This window comes from Strongylocentrotus purpuratus, unplaced genomic scaffold (assembly GCF_000002235.5).
Source record: "Strongylocentrotus purpuratus isolate Spur 01 unplaced genomic scaffold, Spur_5.0 spur5_scaffold_1, whole genome shotgun sequence".
Lineage (NCBI taxonomy): Eukaryota > Metazoa > Echinodermata > Echinoidea > Camarodonta > Strongylocentrotidae > Strongylocentrotus > Strongylocentrotus purpuratus.
The window spans coordinates 52,888,545-52,908,787 of NW_022145594.1; the positions used below are offsets into that span (position 1 = coordinate 52,888,545).

Sequence of the window (20,243 nt, forward strand, 5' to 3'; positions counted from 1 at the left end):
AAGTATATTGGCATAATTCTAGACGAGAATCTAAGATGGAACCTATACATATCAACAAAACCCATAGGAAAGTGAAAAGTATGCCGCAGACCTGCCGCAGACCTGCCGCAGACTTTTAGTCTGCGGCAAAGTATGCCAAAGTAAGCGGCAGAACAAATTTTGCTGCAGACTTGCGGCATACCAGTATGCCACAGGAACAGTCTGCGGCAGATCTGCGGCAGGATGAAATTTTGCTGCAGACTTGCCGCATATACCAGTATGCCACGGGAAAAGTCTGCGTCAGATCTGCGGCAGGATGAAACTTTGCTCCAGACTTGCCGCATACCAGTATGCCACAGGAACAGTCTGCGGCAGATCTGCGGCAGGATATGCCGGTCATGTTTCTAACCTGTTTCTGGTCAATTTTCTTATTTCGGGGGGAGTATTTTTCGGAACAACGTTGATATTAGTATACACTTTCTCACAGGTTGCACGGCAAACCGCTGCACAATACAAGTGCATACAGATGGAGGGTTGCGGGGGCACGTAATTCTATGTGAAGTTATCTACCTCCTCATTATACGGTAGATGACTTCACACAGGCGTGCGCCCGCCCGCAACCACCATCGGTATGCACTTGTAATGTGCGGTGGTTTGCAGTGAAACCTGTGAGAAAGTGTACTACATGCCCGGGCCCAAATGTCTGGAAATTGAGCATTGCATGTCGATGTGTAGAGGAATAAAGCAGTGTCTTTTGTGTCGCATACATGTAACCTTAAACAAGTCGTTTCTATAGTCTTTAGACCGCAAATTTATCTTATAGGCTACCGTATATACATGCAGAAATCTTTATCTGGAAATAATATACCCATAAATGGTAAACAAAATTCTTTCCTCAGAGGCTGTTCAATTAAAGAAGTTTGTAGTATATGTGTTGCACATGCATACATTATCAACCATTCGTTTTGTTTTAACTTTATTTATTTTCTCATTAATTGTATAGGCATCCTTTTTTAACATGTCTCGTCAAAGCAGTGGATTCAAAGCACATTGTGGCCTTAGGGTTTTTTTACCCTTCAGCATAGGTCAAGGAGCTTTCATTCAACCCTCATCAGCAAACTACAGGAATGCCAGTTTTCAGGCAATAGCCTGAATTCAGGCCCTGGCGAGTTATTTTCATACCATAGTTTAGGTTTTTTGTGTACAAGCTAGCTCATTCATTCTAGGTGATTTTTCAAGCCCTCTGATCAATTCTAACTGGCATCCCTGAAACTAGAATTGTATTGATAATTTACCAAACAAAATCCTGAATCACGTTATGCATTGCCCACAAATGTTTAAACTCAAAAGGTGTGTCGACTTTATGTTCGTGAGCAATAAGAAATTATTTCTGATAAATCTTACCAAGCAGTGCTTTTCTGACAGAATTCATTGTTTACATTCCAGTTTTAAAATATATGAAAGTTTTTCTTAAATTGTATTCCTTTCTTTTTGCTTTATTCATGCATTAGAATTCCTTGCGTCTATGTTCCCTGGATCTGAAAGCAGTACATAATGCACGAGATTCCACCCAAAAGCTAACCCACGAGTCCAAGCTGAAGAGGAATATTTCCCAAATTAAATTTACACTTACCCGATATAGCTTTACTGCAAGAGAAAGGTTATTTTTTTCACTTCATTATATTTTATAGAGATAGATTGGGGGAGGGGGAGGGGTAAGGTGTAGCCGCAAAACTGAATGGCTAAGCTGTAGAACTGAAATTCCCATTCATGTCACTTGCAATTTTACGAACTGATATAATAACGATTTGGGTAAAAGATTCCAGTATTTTGCGTATATTTATAATTACTATTCATGAATGTTTACGTAGTAGACTTGATATGCTAAGTCTCATTCTCACCACCGCCCCCCACCCCATCCGCTTCATATCAGTTCTTAAAACCTGTTGCAAATTATATATAATAATAATAATAATAATCTTTTAAAAGTTAAACCGAAAATGGAAATTCTTTTTGCCCAATTGATCGTGATCCCGGCATGCAGCCACTAAGCAGCGCCAGATCGACGTTGCTCTATCCCTTATTGTTGAACGCCAAACAAGGTAGCAGCAACTCCCGTCTTTTAACGTCTTTTAGTATGACGCGGCCGGGGCTCGAACCCACGACCTTCCGGTTGTGAGGCGGACGCTCTACTGACAGAGCCAACAAACTGGTCTAAGTTGGTAATAGAGAAAAATTGAGTGAGGTAAATGCAATACAGTTCGATTCCATTATTAAGCAATTAAGGTTCAGGTACGGCACATGAAGTTCGTGAATCTCCAACAAATTTTAAAAATGATGCAGTTTGGTTTTATGTGTAAAGTGAATGGCAACAAAGGACCTACCGGTACGTGTCTTTGTATGTTTTGGACTGTGTATTCAGTGAGCTCTTTTTAATAATATACACTATGTACAGCATATTGAACTCCATGTCAACATTAAAAAAATGATGTGATTTTGACTGTTTTGCAGCATCATATCTGAACAAGCCTTAAAATGACTTGGTAACATTTTTCAGATGAGAGAAAATGGTGCTATTAAAGATATTGACTTCAATGCTATATGTACAATTAAAGATAATCTGAAAGTTAGAGTGAAAAAAGACCATTATTGATGATAAAAATTGAAAACAACTGATCTGATCGATTCCTTAATTCTTCCAAGTCCCAACTATATTATTATATTTTAATTAAATTTTAGGTAAATGTAAATCATCACAAAGCAAAGAATTGGCTCTAAATCTGATACCTTATTTTCATGGGAAACGGTTGGGGAAAATTAAAAAATATGTTGGGAGAATTACATGTAAGTGTTAAAGAGTGACACACAGTGGCGCCTTCAAAGAAAACCATAAATATCCTTGGGGTTTGAGAATTTTTTGGTAGTTAAAAGTATTACATTTCTTGGATTGTATCTGTGATTTTGAAAGCACAATATGGCTTACCTATATTGAATTCGCTGTTAAAATTTAAGTTAAATTTTAATTTTTTGTGAAACTCCCCCCAGGAGTTTCAAACTTTCCAATTGAATGTTGTGACATTAGCAATGGAATATATCTCTTTGTGCTAAACTTTTTCAGCATGTTTGATATTTTATCTTAAACTTGGAAATATCTTCCGAATAATTATTGCACAGTCACCTTGGAATTGCCCAACAGAGCCAATCGTACTGGCGGGAATGTTATCTGATAGAAATTGTATTTTTATACTTGAACTTCAGCTTCTGTATTTGCAACAAAATATTTTTTGATTATATTTATACGTATGAATGTTGCCACTAATGCCTTTTTTGTGTTTAAGTCATGTGTCAGTAAGAAGCAGGTTTCTAGCACAGAGAATAGGTATAGTTGAGCTGATTTCTGCACAGTTGTCCAATATGCTGTACCGCCAAATGTGAACATCGTGGTTTCAACAGGCAAGCAACCATCATCAGAAAACTCTGCAGGCATCAGTGAAGCTCTCCCTGTTCCCCTTGCTGCCAACTTGTTTCTTTTGAGTGTAAGAAATAAGCCATGTGTTTATCATTTGTGCCATTTTTCTCTTGTGTGTGATTTAGATTGTATAGTTTTATACTTTATACTAAATTCTTGCCATAAACTAGATAAATTCCCCTTGTATGTAAAAATAAGGTATTGATCTTTCATGTTCAGGAATTGTTTCCAACAACCTTTTGTTTTATGTGATAGTCTTTATCTGCACTAAAGTCTTGGGGTGGTTGTGAGGAGCAGTTTTGCAGCGTGGAGACGAGGTAGAGCTGCACTGATGAATGCCCAGCTTTCCACTATGCTGTTTTGCTGAATATGAGGAAGTTCCCCAGTCTGCTGTTTGCTTGTCTACTAAACAACTGCGGGTATCAGTGTAGCTTTACCTAGTCTCTATGCTGCTAACCTGCTTCTCACAACCGCAAGACTTATAAGTTAAGCCAACTTATGTTTTAGTTTCTTGTAACTGAATTAAATCTGAAATGAAGCAGCACAATTTATAACAAAACAAATATCTTTGTGATGGCATGTTAACTTTCTTAAAATCAATTATGAGGTATTTATACAGCATGTTTTGGAAGAAGTGTCAGGATGGTGACGGAAAAATTCTGTATGAAGACAAGTTAGATAGAAGAAGAAGGTATAAAAATAAATATTCTTTATTTTTGTTATCTATTTTCATACCATATACATGTACATTAAAAATATGAAAATTACTTTCTGTCTGGCATGTATATATATATTATGTGATGCAATATTTGTTGCTTTGTTTTTACTGTTAGAATGTTTAGAATGTGTTCATGAAGTGACTTTTACACTTTCTTCCTTGATCAGGTGGTCATGTAGGTGTCATTTAGAGGACAAAAAAGACGTAAAGATCATGTAAGGATAAAAGGTACATCGAAATGACCAGTAAGATGTAAATATCACGTCAAAATTTGATGTCCATACAACGTATAGACGTCTTTCTTGGACCAATAACACCTAAAAAGAAAATATGACGTCCATACGATGTCTTGCTAAGGTACAAGTTGACGTCTTAAAGATGTCTTTCTTTGACTAATAAGACGTTAAAATCACGTCAAAATACGACGTCTATACTACAAAATATGACGTCCATATGACGTCTTCACGATGGCTTCCATGGTACAAGTTAACGTCTTACAGACGTCTTTTTATAACTAATAAGACGTAAAAATCATGTCACAATATGACGTCCTCACGACGACGTACGCGGGTGCAAGTTTACGTCTCTTCGACGTAAAGTTATGTCGTCTTAAAGACGTCTTTCTTTAACTATAAGCCGTAAATATGACGTCCATATGACGTCTTCCTATGGTACAAGTTGACGTCTTAAAGACGTCTTTCTTTGACTAGTAAGGCGTAAATATGACGTCCATACGATGTCTTCCTAAGGTACAAGTTGACGTCTTAAAGACGTCTTTCTTTGACTAATAAGACGTAAAAATCACGTCAAAATATGACGTCCTCATGACGACGTACGCGGGTGCAAAATCATGTCTTTTTGACGTTGTGTTATGTCGTCTTATAGACGTAGTACAAGACGTAAATATGACGTGATATTTACCAGTCTCTGCTATAAGGGTAGTACAGGGAATAGTACAGGGAATAGTACAGGGAATAGTACAAGAATATACAGGGAATAGTACAGGGAATACTACAGGGAATAGTACAGGGAATAGTAACAACAGTGTAAGTGAGTGTGTATGCCAATGCGTAACTGGCTACCTGAATGTGCAGCAGAAAAAAAACATTGCTTTGATGTGTTTCTCAAAGTAAATTGATGTATTCCAGAACAAAAGAATACATTAGAAATAAAACAATAGATATAATAAGAAATTTAAAAAACAATAAAATACATCAGAAAATAAAATTATATATATGCATTTCAAACTTTTTTTTCTTCGGATATGAGCAGTGATATGCAGATGGGTAGTGGAGAAATATTATTCTACAGTGAGAAAGTGAATGAAATGATTGTGTTTTGCTTCGCTCACAGTGCTGAACATACTTTCAACAAAAAACACAAAAGCTCAAACAAGGCCAAATATTTGAAAAATTGCATAAAATTTGCATATATTATCATTATTAATTACATCAAAATAACTTTTTTGTGTTAGAAATTAAGAGTTTCAACATTCAAAAAGTGGAGTCTGAAATTTTTGTAATGATTCTAGTTACCTGTATATTTGCAGATTTGACATTCATGAATGCGTAATTTGTGTATTCATAATTTATGCAAATTAACTTATGCATTTTCGAATATCATTAAAATAATGAAACCTCATGAATTTGAAAAGAAGGAAACATTTATTCAATACATTTTCAAGTTTCTTCACAAGTCTAGAGACAAAGTTTTCTGTAAAATGCATAAAATTGGCATTTTGCATAATTTAATTAGGCTAGAACCACTTGTCTTGTCCGTTAGGTGAATATCAACAAACATGCACACTTTTGTGTTCATTAGACATTCAGAGACTGAAGATTTTTCAAATAAATACAACAAAATAAAAAATACAATAACTACAATGGCGGATTTGGTAAGAGAAGAGTACTCACCACTTTCTGATCTACTGGCTCCAGGACTCTGGTTTTCATTTGTAATTGTCAGTTGTATGGGCGATGTCATGACCTCACTCTGTTTTTTTCTGATGAAAATGTCTGAGGAAAAATGTTATAAAATTTATAGTAATAATTTTGATTATCACCATCATCATCGTCAATGCTGTTCTTCCTGAGCAACCTGTTCATTAACTTACTCATATTACTATATGTAAAACCTTGTTTGATACAAGTTGACTCGTTGTATGGAAACTATGTCGGCTACGTCTAACACATCAACAGAAATAATAATTGGATATGTGCATATATGCAGGAATATGTGACTTCTCCCTGGTATATGACTTGTGCAATTTCGTGTAAGGCAGCTGAGGGTAGCCTAGCTAGGGCAAATGATACAAACTTCAACAGTTTTAAGGTTGTTGAAAAATGCATAACCTTGACGGCATTCAGATGAGGTAGAACAAGCAGAAAAGGCTGAACTAGTAATCGCAGTGATAAACACAAACAATCGCGAGTCTTCCATCACCCCTAAGATGGAGTATGCCCTTTGACAATAGTAAAATATCATTCATCATTCTAAGAATTAAGGTTATTGAGCCAAGGGTTCATCACAATCATAAGTAAACTGACACTTCACTCTTTTTTTTTTAGATGACACTTCAGAATATATTGGTATTCACTCATGAACAAGTGATTGAAGATGTGATTCCTGGAGATTGAACATAGATTAAAACAAATATATTCTTCAAAATAAAAATAATAATACCGGTAATAATAATAATTTTGTTTTTCCACGAGAAGCAACATCAGCTTTAATATTGTACTTCCAAAGGGCTCTGCAATTAGTATTACCCAAGCTATTGCCAGGTACCCATTTACACCTGGGTGAAGAGTGATAAATGTGGATTCAAACCAACAACCCTTGAATTCAAAATCAAGTGAATGAATACCACAACACCTTCGCAATCTGACGATACTGCCATATGTACCTGCGATATCCTGGCGTTCGCACTGTTCTGCCGCTTGTCTCAATCTGCGCCTGATTTCATAGTTACTGCAATTTTGATCCAGCACCCACGCCTTGAGCATGATGTCCGTCCTGAGCATCTCCAGGTCTTCTTCATTCCTGTTAGCTATGGCACGTGCAGAAAGTCTGAAGGGTTTTCCAAGTCTCTGGCAGTGTCGTTTGGTGATATTGAGAGCAAACTCCTTCAAGACCTCGTCCGTTAGTTCGCTCTTGTACTTCCCTTGAACTAAATTTTGATCGAAAGATGCAATGAATTATTATGTATTACTATATTTCGCATATTGAGTATATAATCATAGAGTGGGGTTATTTGATGCAAGGCTAGAGACCAATATATTAATTGTCTCATCAGCTTGATCTGCTAGGATCCTCACATGGAATATAGAAAACAATGTTTTTCAACAATTCTTAATTTCATCATCATTATACCGGTACCTGTTTCTTATCAATGGCTTTAACATAAACTGTCCAAGTCGTTCACAGTATTATTATAACCCTGGTCACTAGATTCAATTACTACTCTGTACATTACAGTGCACATACTCAACTCACACTCACAGGCGCACATATACATGCTAGTCCAAATACAATGACATTCTTTTCCTATTGGATATTGTTTTAACACCTCGTTGCAGGGGAACAATGCAGATACAATGCCTTGCCCACGGACGTAAGTGCCGAACCGGGGCTCGAAGTTTAATAAACAAAATCATCTTACTCTTATAAAATGTCTTGGAGAGTTGATGATACACCCGGCCGTCGCTATCTCGAGTCTTCTTTCCTGCTTCCTCTAAAGCACGACACAGTTGTATCATCCGATTTGACAGCACTGATTCTGTATGTTCATCTTCCTCTCCGTACGTTGTCGCGGCTGACATCGCTTTCCATCTCTTCATAATTTGGAGGTCGTCCCAAATTTTATCACCCCTAGATGGTGCTGAGATGTGGCCACTATCTGCAGGCTCGGTACTGTTAGTGGATGAATATTGTAATGAATCTACTATGGGTTGAACTGTCTCTCTACAGCTATGAACGTGCCAACAAATGTGCTCCAAGTCGTCATCAGAAACCGCATTGTCTATGCTTGCCAAGAAGTCTGAAAGAAAATAGAAGACAAAGAGGAATTGATCTATTGACAGGTTTTTGTTGTTGTAAATGTATGTATTCTTCACCTGCAATTCTGAGTATACAGATTAAACAAAACTCCTTAGAAGACGTCTGTTATTTGCAAGAGAATAAACTACGGTCTCTTCTGAATTTCTGAATTCATTCTTCTCCTGACACTGACCCTAACAAACAAGTAGGAATATAAGGGTATTCTAATATACAAATAAGAATGAATGTTATAAGAGGAGGTACCTTCATATTCAAGATTATTTTTCTCCATTGCAGAGTAGAGCGAAATGGCACTCCCAGACGAGCTCTCCTTCCATTCGCACAAGTATTCATAAAGATCAGCTTTCGTACGTTCAGACTCCAGTTCTCCTTGGGAATCTTCTATCAACTCGGCCACAATCAGATTCAAAGATCCAATGTCAAACTTCTCGACAAGTTTTTCCATTTCGAAATAAGAAAAAATTCCTAAATGAAAAATAAATAAAATTTTTATTGCAGTTCATGGTACTCAATATAAAAGATGTATATATATTACTATATCAGAGTGAGTCAGAAAAAATGTCCCACTTTTTAAAAGTTGTATTGTTTGAAGTATGAATATTCAATCATGGGTTTTATGATATGTCTCGATAGAGTTATCCTCCCAGTGCATTTAGGTACCATTTTCATTTGAATCTCTGCATGCATGACTGAACATGAGACAATCTTCACAAGACTGCCAGATCTCACTTGCGCCAAGTTGCTGGGTGAGGAATAAAATAGTGTTTGAACAGAGACAGCCAGACAGACAAAAACAAAAACACACACACGCACAGGCTAGGCACACACACACAAACACGTATTGAGATAGCATATTGGATTCATGTGCACTTCATGATGATGATGATGAATATTAAGATGATGACAATGATGATGATGATGATATGATGGTGGTAGCTAGTGAATGTTAAAAGGGAAAAATGAGGGAATAAATGCCACTTAAACATTCAGCGATCTTAATAAAAAATCAATGCTTAATCAGAAAAGGGGAAATTATGAAACAATTGTTACCGTGTGTGTTGCGTGTGTGCGCATGTGCGTGTGGGTGTGTGTGTGTTTTTGTCTGTCTGACTGTCTTTTTTCAATGCACTGTTTTATTCCTCACCCAGTAACTTGGTGCAAGTGAGATCTGGCAGTCTTGTAAAGATTGTCTCATGTTCAGTCATGCATGCAGAGATTCAAATGAAAATGGTACCTAAATGTACTGGGAGGCTAACTGTATCAAGACATATAGCATGAAATCCATGATTAAATATTCATACTTTTAAAAAGTGGGACATATTTCTGACTCACTCTGTATATATAATAGAATAAAGTATTCAATGTGTATAATCCTCTGTCATGGCAATATACAAATAATAATTAAAACAATTGTAATAAAAATCCTTGGGAGTTCACTTCTTCACTATGACCGGTTTCAATCATATTTTTTCTGATAGTGAATTTAAAATTACATATTAGAATATACAAAAAATGCGTATGAGCGCATTGCACTAAAATTGTGCGTTGCTTGGTAACAGAATTATCATATTATATTTTCATATTGTTACATCTTAGATAGCAAATTCAAACTTACCAATTACAAAAGCGCAACAAACAATATGTATTTAGCGCATTGCGCTAAAATAGCACGTGATATAGAACAAAATGTTTTGAGACAAGCAAAAAAGAAAATATAGTTTATGTATCTACATGTATACAATCCCAATGATTGGAATTTTTCAAACACTATTAAACACATGTTCCCCCTTTTAGCTAAAGATTCTCATCTTTAAAACATATTTGGGAATACAAAATACGTTTCAGGTAGACATTTAATACAGGTGCCAAATTAAAAGAAACTGTTCACCTAGCTCGGCCGCAGAAAAGGGGGAATTCAAAAATATTTCAATAAGAGGTGTGAAACGTGTCCATACATGCCCACCATTGGTACGATTCGTTTTAACAGTAATGGGAATCTAAAAAAACATTCACATCTAGAAGCTTGCTTTATTGTCTAAATTGTAATAGGTGTGGAAAACAATATATCGGAGAGGCAGGAGATATTTTAAGGAATAGAATGACAACCCATCGTCAACACATAAGAGATAAACATATCAAATCCTAAATGTAAGTAAACAAGATGTGCAGAAGGAATATATCCAGAATTTGATGTCAGCATGTATGGTATACATTATTATAAAATGAGGGAAGAAATTGAAACTGAACGTATAAGAGTAAAGAAAAATATTTCGTACATTTATTTCCCCCATAGTTGAACATGCAAGTCTTGTTCAACATAGAGAATGATGCGGTTGTTATACGAATCTGCATGTTTAATGCATTTATGATATACATGATTTTGCTGATTAACAAAAACACATTACATGTATAAAGAAGTACAAATGGAGATAGAGATTGACGAGACATGAGTTTAACTATGATGTAACATTTCAATACGTAATATGATAATTCTGTTACCAAGCGATGTGTTATTTCCCTGCTTGCTATGCATTACATATGTAAAAATAAGCACTGTCAAAATAACTTTTTGCAAGGGTGAAAATTTATTTTCTATAAAATGCGAATACAAGCAACTACGGTAATATAATTAGAACCAGAACTCTACATAAGCCTTTTATACATTAGAACACAGATTTATTTTCTCAACCCTACATGCACGATGCGCAGTATTCTGAATTTGATGAGCTTTTCAATGGTACATATTCTTTTGAAAGAGATTTTTTAAGTGTAAAAAGCCCACTCCTCGCTCCAAAACAGAAAATTTATGAGAAATTGAAAACTATTTTTTACTACCCTTAACTTTTTTCAATAGAAGTAAAAACTCACCATCCTTTTTTCCCATCAGCGATTGATAGGGCATCTTGGCGTATGTACCTTCATGTATATGGAAAAGTGATATTGGAAATTACATAAATTTATATCAACACACGGAAATGATATTTGCCTGTTTTAATGATAGTTATTTGAAAATAAAACTACAATTACCTAGAGTAAAACATGTGTGCATATATTGTATGGCCTGATTTCTTTCCCCTTACCGGTATATGCCATTTTGAACTACAACCAAATTTTTAAAAATGTCATTTTAGTGGAATCAAATTTATTAACTTAAAATACTATATTTACATAATCCATTTATTTAATTTGAAAATACTCTCAATGACATTGTTTAGGTAACATTTTGAAAAAATTACTAGTCAAACTGTCATAATCCTAATCTTCATGTTGACGTTAAAATAACTTTTAACATATCCTGCATCAAATATTTATTGGGATTCGATTGGTTGAGAGCTCTTCACGTGACCAAAATATTTCAACCATTTTAACGTTGCTCTGAAAATAGTACTATTGGAGTCACCTCTTGCGCATAGTTTTAACCAGGACCTCTCGAGACAGGGTACATTTGTATAATATGATTAATATGTTGTTTCATTGTTACCTGTTATTAATCTTGGTATCATTTATTTTGTTACTGTATGTTTTTAATTGTATTTGTAATTCTATTCGTAGTCATAATTTGTGACTCTGCCTCTTGTCATTTTTAATGTAAAATCTCTGATTAAAAAAAAAAAAAAAGGATGACGGTATGATTATAGAGTGGGACATCTTAGGACAATTAACCCCTGGAAAATTACGGCCCCCTCCCCCCAACTACCCCTCAAGGACAATTATTTTCAGGGGTGGAGGGGGGGGGGTAATTGTCCTATGGTTTTTTTCAGGGGCAGGGGTAATTGTCCGGGGGGTAATTGTCCTTGGTTGTCCCTTGGGGGGGGGGAGGATTATCCTTGAGGGGTGGTGGTCCTTCGGGGCTAATTTTCTGTGGGGTCATTATCCTGTTATGGGATTTAACGTTTATTATACAAATATATGGGTATCTGGCAGGAATTAATTCTTTGAAATGCTAGAGCGCCGTAATGGCAGCAGAGCTAAAGCCGGAGTAATAATTTTCAAGTTTGGAACCGCTTAGTGATTGTAATAAGCGCTATATAAAAACTGAGTATTATTATTATTATTACTGCAATGGCATTAAAGTTACAGAATAGTTCAAACATATTTGATAAGATAATATACTGGATACTTTTTGTCGTCATTAGAAAATCTACAAAGGGACTATGATGACGATTATTAAACAGATATTGACTGTAATATAACCATTTTTGGACCGCCGAAGGAAGTTATATTTTTGTACAGGGCTAAGGGAAAATATGATCACGAGAGAAAACATAACTCCCGTTTGGTCAAGAAATGCTATATTAGTTATTACACATCCTACCAGTCAATGTCTGTTATAGTAGATAGCCTTTATGATACTTTGTTATCTAAAACAAAGAATAATTGTGATCTCATGCCTTGTTTGTTCTCAAGCCGTCCAGCCTTCCACGACAGATGCACGTACATGTACATTTGTAGCTAAGACAATGCCAGAGATGCCAACTTTTGGAAAACATAAATAGGGAGGATTTGTAACGGACACCAAATAATGTGCGCGTAGCGCACATCTCGAGCGCGTAGCGCCCGACCCATGCGGCCGGGGTCCAGGGCCCGCCTTAGGGCCCTGGAAGCTCTGGGGTTCTAGATGCTCTCTGGTGCAATCTGAGCCTTATTTTGCAGCATTTTACATGTGTATTTAGTTCAATAATTCCCACTTTTTTTTAAAATAACATACAAATTGTACAAAATGCATGATGAATTCCTTTCATATATATGATACAGTGTTCGGTCTTATACTTCTGATACCATTTCTTGGTCTTCTTTAGCTGATTTTCCGCCATTTGGATTCTGTGTCAATATCCACGCATTGGTTACGGCGATCCATATGCTGAAACAATCTTTCGCTACTCTTAATTTGTCTTTTAATATAGTGGATTTACTACATGCTAAAGTTAACAGACGATATTTCTCATTCAATTCACAGATATATATACTGATAAGCGCCAAAAAAAAAAAAAAAAAAAAAAAAAAAAAAAAAAAAAAAAAAAAAAAAAAAATCATTTTTTTAATTTTTTATAATAAATCGGGAGGATAAGGATGGTGATCGTAAGGTCGGGAGTTGGGGTGAATTATCGGGAGCCTCCCGATGAAATCGGGAGGGTTGGCATCTCTGCAATGCAATCAATTGGTACGGGCTAATGCGCACAGGGTTGATTGGATATGGTATGACGCACAAATACACTAATTTGACCGGTTGGTCAATATATAACATCAAAAAATGACCTGGAGTGAAAATATGCTAATTACAATCAACGCAAACTCTATCACGTGACGAGCATTTGACCAAATCACAACTTTGTATCTGTAAGAGCTAGCTAAATATACCTTGACGCCTCTGTAGTTTCCTTCGACGCCACAGTATGATTGAAATACAGATCACAGCCAATAGAATGATGAATATTGGTACAACTGTAGATAAATGAAAGATATTGTAAATAGACAGGAGCTTTTTTTGTACTCATCTCGTTTTCTCCTCCTCCGTGGACATTCGTAAAGTCTAATTGATATGGGAAAAAAACCTGTATATTGTTGTACGCCCTTTTAAACAGTGTTGAAGCATAGTATATAACACGTACCTTGAAATGTAAATCTTTTTAAGCATCCAATCTCTATCTATTTTCCTTTTCTGATTTTGTTTATAAATGGTTTAAATAATGAAAAATTAAGAAATGGAATTATACACAGGTTCTTACCAACTTTAGCTACACTTCCATCTCTCCTGTCAATCGGAATTGTGGGTCCAGTAACTAGAAAAGTTGTCGTTCTCTGCTCTTGTGATCCAGGAATAGATGCAAAACAAACATAGCTGATTTCACTGGCTGTAGCGATGGCGGAAAGGGTTTTGTTTTTCGTCCCGTCAAGATTTGTTACTTCAATCGGGTCTTTCGTGTAAAGACGTGTGGATCCATGTAGAAAGTAAAGCTCGATATCTGGATAGTAACCTGACGCAGAGCAGCTTATCTCAACTGATTGGTTAGTTGAAATAGTACAGGTAGTTTCAGTGTCGTTTGGAGAGTTCATTTGACATTCATTGATGATTGGGTAGGGTTCCATGGGACGAGCTATACCAAGAAACAAAGTTGACAATCATTGAATATCTTTCTTTGAAAGAGGTACTAAATACAAACAGGCAACAAGCAGGCATGTTCCTAAAGAAATATCTTTTGCAGTATCTAACGATATTTGTCTAACTTTGCATGCAAGGAATCTAATAACACAGAAGGAGGGCTTTCTGGGTTCCGATTTTCTCTCTATTTTTTCTTCCCTGTTTTTAAATCATCTTAGAAAGGATTGAAATATATCCGATTAGACAGCGCTTCAAGAAAGTTATACAACTTAGAATAAACGTGTGAGGGAGCGTAGCAATTATGAAAGGGGCGGCCAATTTCGATCCATTGGATCTGCCTATATGGTCATTTATCAAGCCTAATGCATGATTAATTGTTATGACTTCGAAAATTATAGTCTAGTAAAACATGTCTAACCCATTACTCACAAAAAACACTGATGTCTGTAAAGTTGTGTATCCATATCCCCTTGTAGTTTGATACCCTGCATACATATTGTCCTTTTTCTGCAATGCTGACTTCTTTGATGATTAAGGAGAACTCTGCATTCATCTCCATGATCTGACATGGCCTTTCACCTACACATGATCCTGTAACAGGGTCTCCTGTATTCCACGACACAAGGTTTGGTGCTCTTTCGGGGTCATCTCCTTTCTTCCAGTAGACAGCTGATGGTGTCCCACGAAACTGACATTTCAGGACAACGCTGTCCCCAATTTTGACTGTTTTATCTCCATCAGTGTACACAACATCATCAGGAACATCACAAGCAACACCTGAGTAAAAAATATGGGATAAATTAATGACCAAACTTATAAGGAGTTTGGAAAAGGGTAAATAATGGGGCCCTGCATCACCTTCCACGGCATATATCATGAAAGAGAATGGCAATTTCAAAGTAAATTTGTAGGATCTTTTGCTGGCTTACATCGATCGTTTAGGTAATAGTAGTGAACTGATGACAAACAGGACTACTTTTCGGGCTGTATTATAATTCTATTTAATAATGACAGTGCTCTAAAATGAAAGCACAGTAAAGTGAAAAAAGTTTTTGATAGACATGCTATTATTGTTTATAAGATTTGCCAATGGACTGTTGTTGTGCCTAGGACATTTCTTTGTTTTCCGAAAAGCTTCATATAAGCAGAGCTGCCAACCTCCAGAACAGAAAATCAGTAATCACAAGGCTCAAAATCAGTAATTTGGGGTATAAATCAGTAATTTCTTATGCGGCGCTATGAATCTAAAAAAACGACACGCCAACACTGCGCGGACGCATGATTATCTGAAATTTTTGGTGATTTTACTCACACAAAGATGTTAAGTATTGAATTTCAGGTCATCACAACACAGTTTATCATGAAAAATGGCTCCTATTCACAGCACTCGCTACGATAAATCATATTTAATTCATTAATAAAAAAAAATTAAAAAAAAAAAAAATTATTTTTTAAAATCCGTAATTTGAGACAACATTCCGTAAAGGTCGTTAATTTCCGTACCAATTACGGGAAATCCGTACTAGTTGGCAGCTCTGTATAAGGAGGTGGTTTTAACAAAAAAAGAGGAATGAAATAACAGTTCCAAAGGCATCATAAGGAAAAACACTTTTAACTTATACTTTTTAGTTAATCAAATGCTCAAGTTAATCCATGCCAAACTAATTTTCATTCCATTCATCATTGGGTCTCACGAATTGTACATAATCTGAAGGAAAACAAAAAAAGGGGGCCTATTGATTTCGTTGTCGCGAAAGAGTGTGTTAAGTAGTCTTCCACATCAGTCATTTATAATAGAATGTAAGGAATAGAAATTCAAGTTGTTTAAATTGAAATAATCAAAATTGAAACAGATTGAAAATTAACTATAACTAGTTTTTACGTACTCTTGCAGATCAGTCGTATATAAGAATTAAATCAATAAATAGGACTAACATGAAACACAATCAATGAAATATTGAAGGAGAACATCTGATGATGAGTAAAGCTTTACGAAAGGGCATGAGAGCACCGACTTGGGTTTGAACCCCAATTTGTTTTGGCAAAGTGAGAAAAAAAGGGGGGAAAAAGCATATTGCGAATCCCTAGTTTTCTTCAATTTTCTCTTTAATCAAATTAAATTGAATGTAAGATAAATTCATAAACGTGTGTCTGATTAAAATAGAAGAAGTAAATTTGCGACTTATTTTTATTTCTAATTTTATTTGTAAGGACTGTTAATCATGCAAGACTATTTTACATGAAAAAAGGAATTCCATACATTATAAAGGAATGGATATTATTGTGTGTTATTTTCATAAATAAACGCCTGATATGCAAGACTAGGTAAACACCTTTATTTGAAGTTTTAGAATATTTAAGTAAATTATTTGATTATGTTTCATGTTATTTATTGATTTAGTTCTTATAAACGCCTGATCTGCAAGACTACTCAAAAGTAGTTAGTTTATTACGGCTGCCTTGAACATGCAAGCCGAGAAGCCTGTTCAATGTAACGAACCGGACCGGCCAGAAGATACACAAAAAAAGGTCAATGATTTTGTGTAGACAGTCTGTCTGGAATCTCTGTAAAATGCGCAAAATTGAACAGCTAAGATTTTTTTCTCTTCTCTTTTCTGCTTCCATTTAATTTTGTTAATGCAACTTGAATTTGGCGTAAATATTCATAAATAAATGATACAAACCAATAAAAACTAAAACAACAACAACATCATTTAATATAGGATTTCCCAGCCAAATTTGCGAGTTTGTCATTAAAATTAATTTGTCTTGCATTCAAATTCGACGGTTTTAGTGCTGTCGTGTGTATCTCGGGTTTATATTCCTTTTTCTAGATTTCAAATCTATGAAGTTTTCATTAGAATCTATGTATGTTTCATTCAAATTAATGAACAAAGTGCTTCTTTATTTGGTCATTCCATTTAGCGCAACACAATTTTTTTTACATCGCAACGGTGTACTTCTAGCATTCAAATTCATTTGTAGCATTCAAATTAGCACTTTGTGCACTTAAATTGATGGTCAATATACATTTCTCGTTTATTATACACTTTTTATATAGCTCATTCTTTTTCTTTCAAGATTGTTTTTCCATGTGTATTTCATCATATTCTTTTTTCTTGCATTTATACTCTTTATATAATTTTAGATTTATCAGATATTCATCAGCCTTTAAGTTAGATTGTTAAGAAAAATAAAAAGAATTACATCTACAGACTTGATGGTCTCAATATTTTTGTAAATTTTCATGTAAGGAAGTTGTTTGTCTTGTGTTTCATCATAAATTTATCACAATTTCATTATGGAGAAAGGGTACAATATTGTGACTGGGATAGGTATTGTTGTATCCCCTCTTTTCCGGGGTATATGAACATGTCCGTGCAGAAATGCCATATCCCTTGATTTCGCCCCTTCTTACCCAAATGTCTGACTACATCCATATACATTGTCCTCAAAATTAATAAATGGAATAACAGAAAAGACCCTAATGGCAAATCATGCATTTAATTGCATTTTAAAAAAAAATGTAAACGTGTGTTGCATTTCTTCCCCTAACATTCCTAACTTGAATACACATAATTCAAATACGAATGACAGATGTTAATTTGAATGATAAAAATGGCGCCTCGACAAGTGACGATTAATTTGAATGCTAGTTGAGCAGTTTCTAAATTGAATGACAGATCTTTGAAATCCTTCAACCAAAATCCTAAATTAAATACAAAATCGGGAAAATTGAATGATAATTGGCATGGCAAAGCTGATCTGCGCTAACTTAAATGCAAAGTAAATGAATTTGAATGACAAACTCGCGAATTTGGCCGGGAAATCCTATATTCAATCTGTTACAACTTTGATTATTTCAATTTTAAAATTATTTAAATTTCTATAGTTGTCTTAGTTACACATCGGGCCTCTGGACTAGATTTTGGCTGAATAGCCTGCTGATTGATCATTATGCCGGGTCATTATGTAAGTGTTACCAAGGACTCTCCAGTATCCAGCCTCTCATGGGGGCAGTATAGTCTTTGTTGTTTGTTATAATAGTTATCTATTATTAGTATATTGTCCTGGTTGTTGAGCAGAGATTGTTACAGCTTCAATACATAATTGTTATACATGTACTTATTTTAATCTTACAATACAGGTACAGCTTAGAAGTTAGAGTTACTATATACCTAGTAAAGTATAGTTATAGTTTGTTATACTCTTTGAAAGATTCGTTGTTATTATACTCATCATGGCTCAGCTCTTTCCCCTATATAGTATGGAACTTTGTCTTATGCAGCTGAGTCTGAAATAAAAAAGTTCTGAATTGAAATTGAATTATTCCTTAGATTCTATTATAAACGACTGATGTGGAAGACTAGTAACCGCACCCTTTCGCGGTTTAAACTTCATGCACTGTACCCATGGGCCAATTATACAGTTCCCCAAAGTTGACAGCCTGGCCCTGGTTTACAATAATGGTGGAATCTCTATTCTCTTACCTGAAATGTAGCATGATATCATAACAATACCCACACATGTCGCGAAAAGCCAGAGACTGCCAATACGAGGGTCCATCTTAATTGGTCGTGATCGTGTAAACGTGTGGCAATAATGATCACCATCCATCGACCACCACACCAACACTAAACTGGGTTTTTCCAGCATAACGTCACAGGGGTATCCCCGAATGTCAATTTCAAACCGTAGAGGGCAAGCGTCTCACCCCGTTCTGCATAGATTTGCCAACTCGTATACTAGCACATGAGCAAAAACGTTGGGGGAGGGGTGGGGTGGGGGCATACAAAAATATCCGCATCACCCCACTCCTACTGAATGTAGTGAGCACATTTCTTTCTTTTTTTAAATTGCGCCGGCCGAAAATTCGCACAGTGGGGGCGGTTTAGTGATCACATTGATTTTTTTTTGGCCCTCGAAAATTTGAAAAATCCCCCCCCCCCTTAAAGGTATTACAAAGTTTTGGTATGGGGTCATGAATTCGGTTTAAATTAAAATATTGGAAGCATATGCGTTCCTACAATATTCATTGATCGTCGTCGCGGTTGAAATCAAGTCCGAAGTTATGAAATTATAAATAATAAACTCTTTATGTTGTATAGCTCCCTCTCAAGGTCAAGATATTAATTTGGCTATGAAACAATGTTTCTTGACTAAAATCGACCGATAAGCTATTCCCGTTTGGAAATTATATATTACAACTACATATTCTAATATTGTTATGGTCGAAGCTACCATTGTACGGCCATAGGCGCTATTTGAAATTTATCAAAATTTACCGGGAGCACCGGTAAATGTTTATATTCATTTTTTCTGGAAAACAGAAATGTTTCAGGGGCTAATTTTTGTGTGTGTTTATTATGCATCCACAGGGGCATCCAAATATACCAAAATTGTAAAGATTTACTATCCACCCAATTTTCAAAATTTCCCAAAACTTTGTATTACCTTTAAACGCCAGGAGGGCCCCATCTCCTTAAAAAAAGAAGGTTAAATTAACGTGTTTTTACACGTTTTTTTCCCTTTTTTGTCTACTTCTCTTTAATATACTTTTCAAAAAGTGTGTCGTGGGTGGGGGGGGGGGGGGGGGGGGGGGGCTCGAGCCCCAGAGCTACGCTGTTCCGTGTGCCCTGACATGTAGACCTCTAAATAAGCATATTTATTGCCTGACTGTACATTGGGAATTTGTCATTTTCCAACATACGCATACAAAAGTACAAAAAAAGTGAGGAAGAATCCCGGAAAATGAAGCTTTTCACGTTATTTGTAAACCACGACTGAAATCAAATTTAAAAAAATATATATACAGGGTGAGTCAGAAAAAATGTCCCACTTTTTAAAAGTTGTATTGTTCGAAGTATGAATATTTAATCAGGGGTTTCATGCTATGTCTTGATAGAGTTATCCTCCAA

General features: G+C 35.6%; 2 protein-coding genes across 2 annotated transcripts in view; both read right to left on the reverse strand.

Annotated features, from left to right (window-relative positions):
- The window catches only part of LOC100891521, a 38,519-nt gene extending 29,849 nt beyond the window's left edge, over nucleotides 1-8,670 (reverse strand). The window contains exons 1-4 of the mRNA XM_030978939.1: nucleotides 8,469-8,670; nucleotides 7,828-8,205; nucleotides 7,072-7,335; nucleotides 6,080-6,181 (exon numbers count right to left, since the gene is read on the reverse strand). Of these exons, the coding sequence (XP_030834799.1) occupies nucleotides 6,080-6,181; nucleotides 7,072-7,335; nucleotides 7,828-8,205; nucleotides 8,469-8,670 (946 nt within the window). The remainder of the gene's footprint in view (nucleotides 1-6,079; nucleotides 6,182-7,071; nucleotides 7,336-7,827; nucleotides 8,206-8,468) is intronic.
- A 4,899-nt stretch (nucleotides 8,671-13,569) lies between these two features.
- On the reverse strand, nucleotides 13,570-18,923 carry LOC105440142. The gene is made up of 4 exons (XM_030978940.1): nucleotides 18,816-18,923; nucleotides 14,755-15,102; nucleotides 13,952-14,320; nucleotides 13,570-13,667 (listed from the first exon to the last, which is right to left on the reverse strand). Exons 1-4 carry the CDS (start codon nucleotides 18,889-18,891, stop codon nucleotides 13,570-13,572), a joined length of 891 nt encoding a protein of 296 aa, XP_030834800.1. The 5' UTR covers nucleotides 18,892-18,923.
- Nucleotides 18,924-20,243: the final 1,320 nt, after the last annotated feature.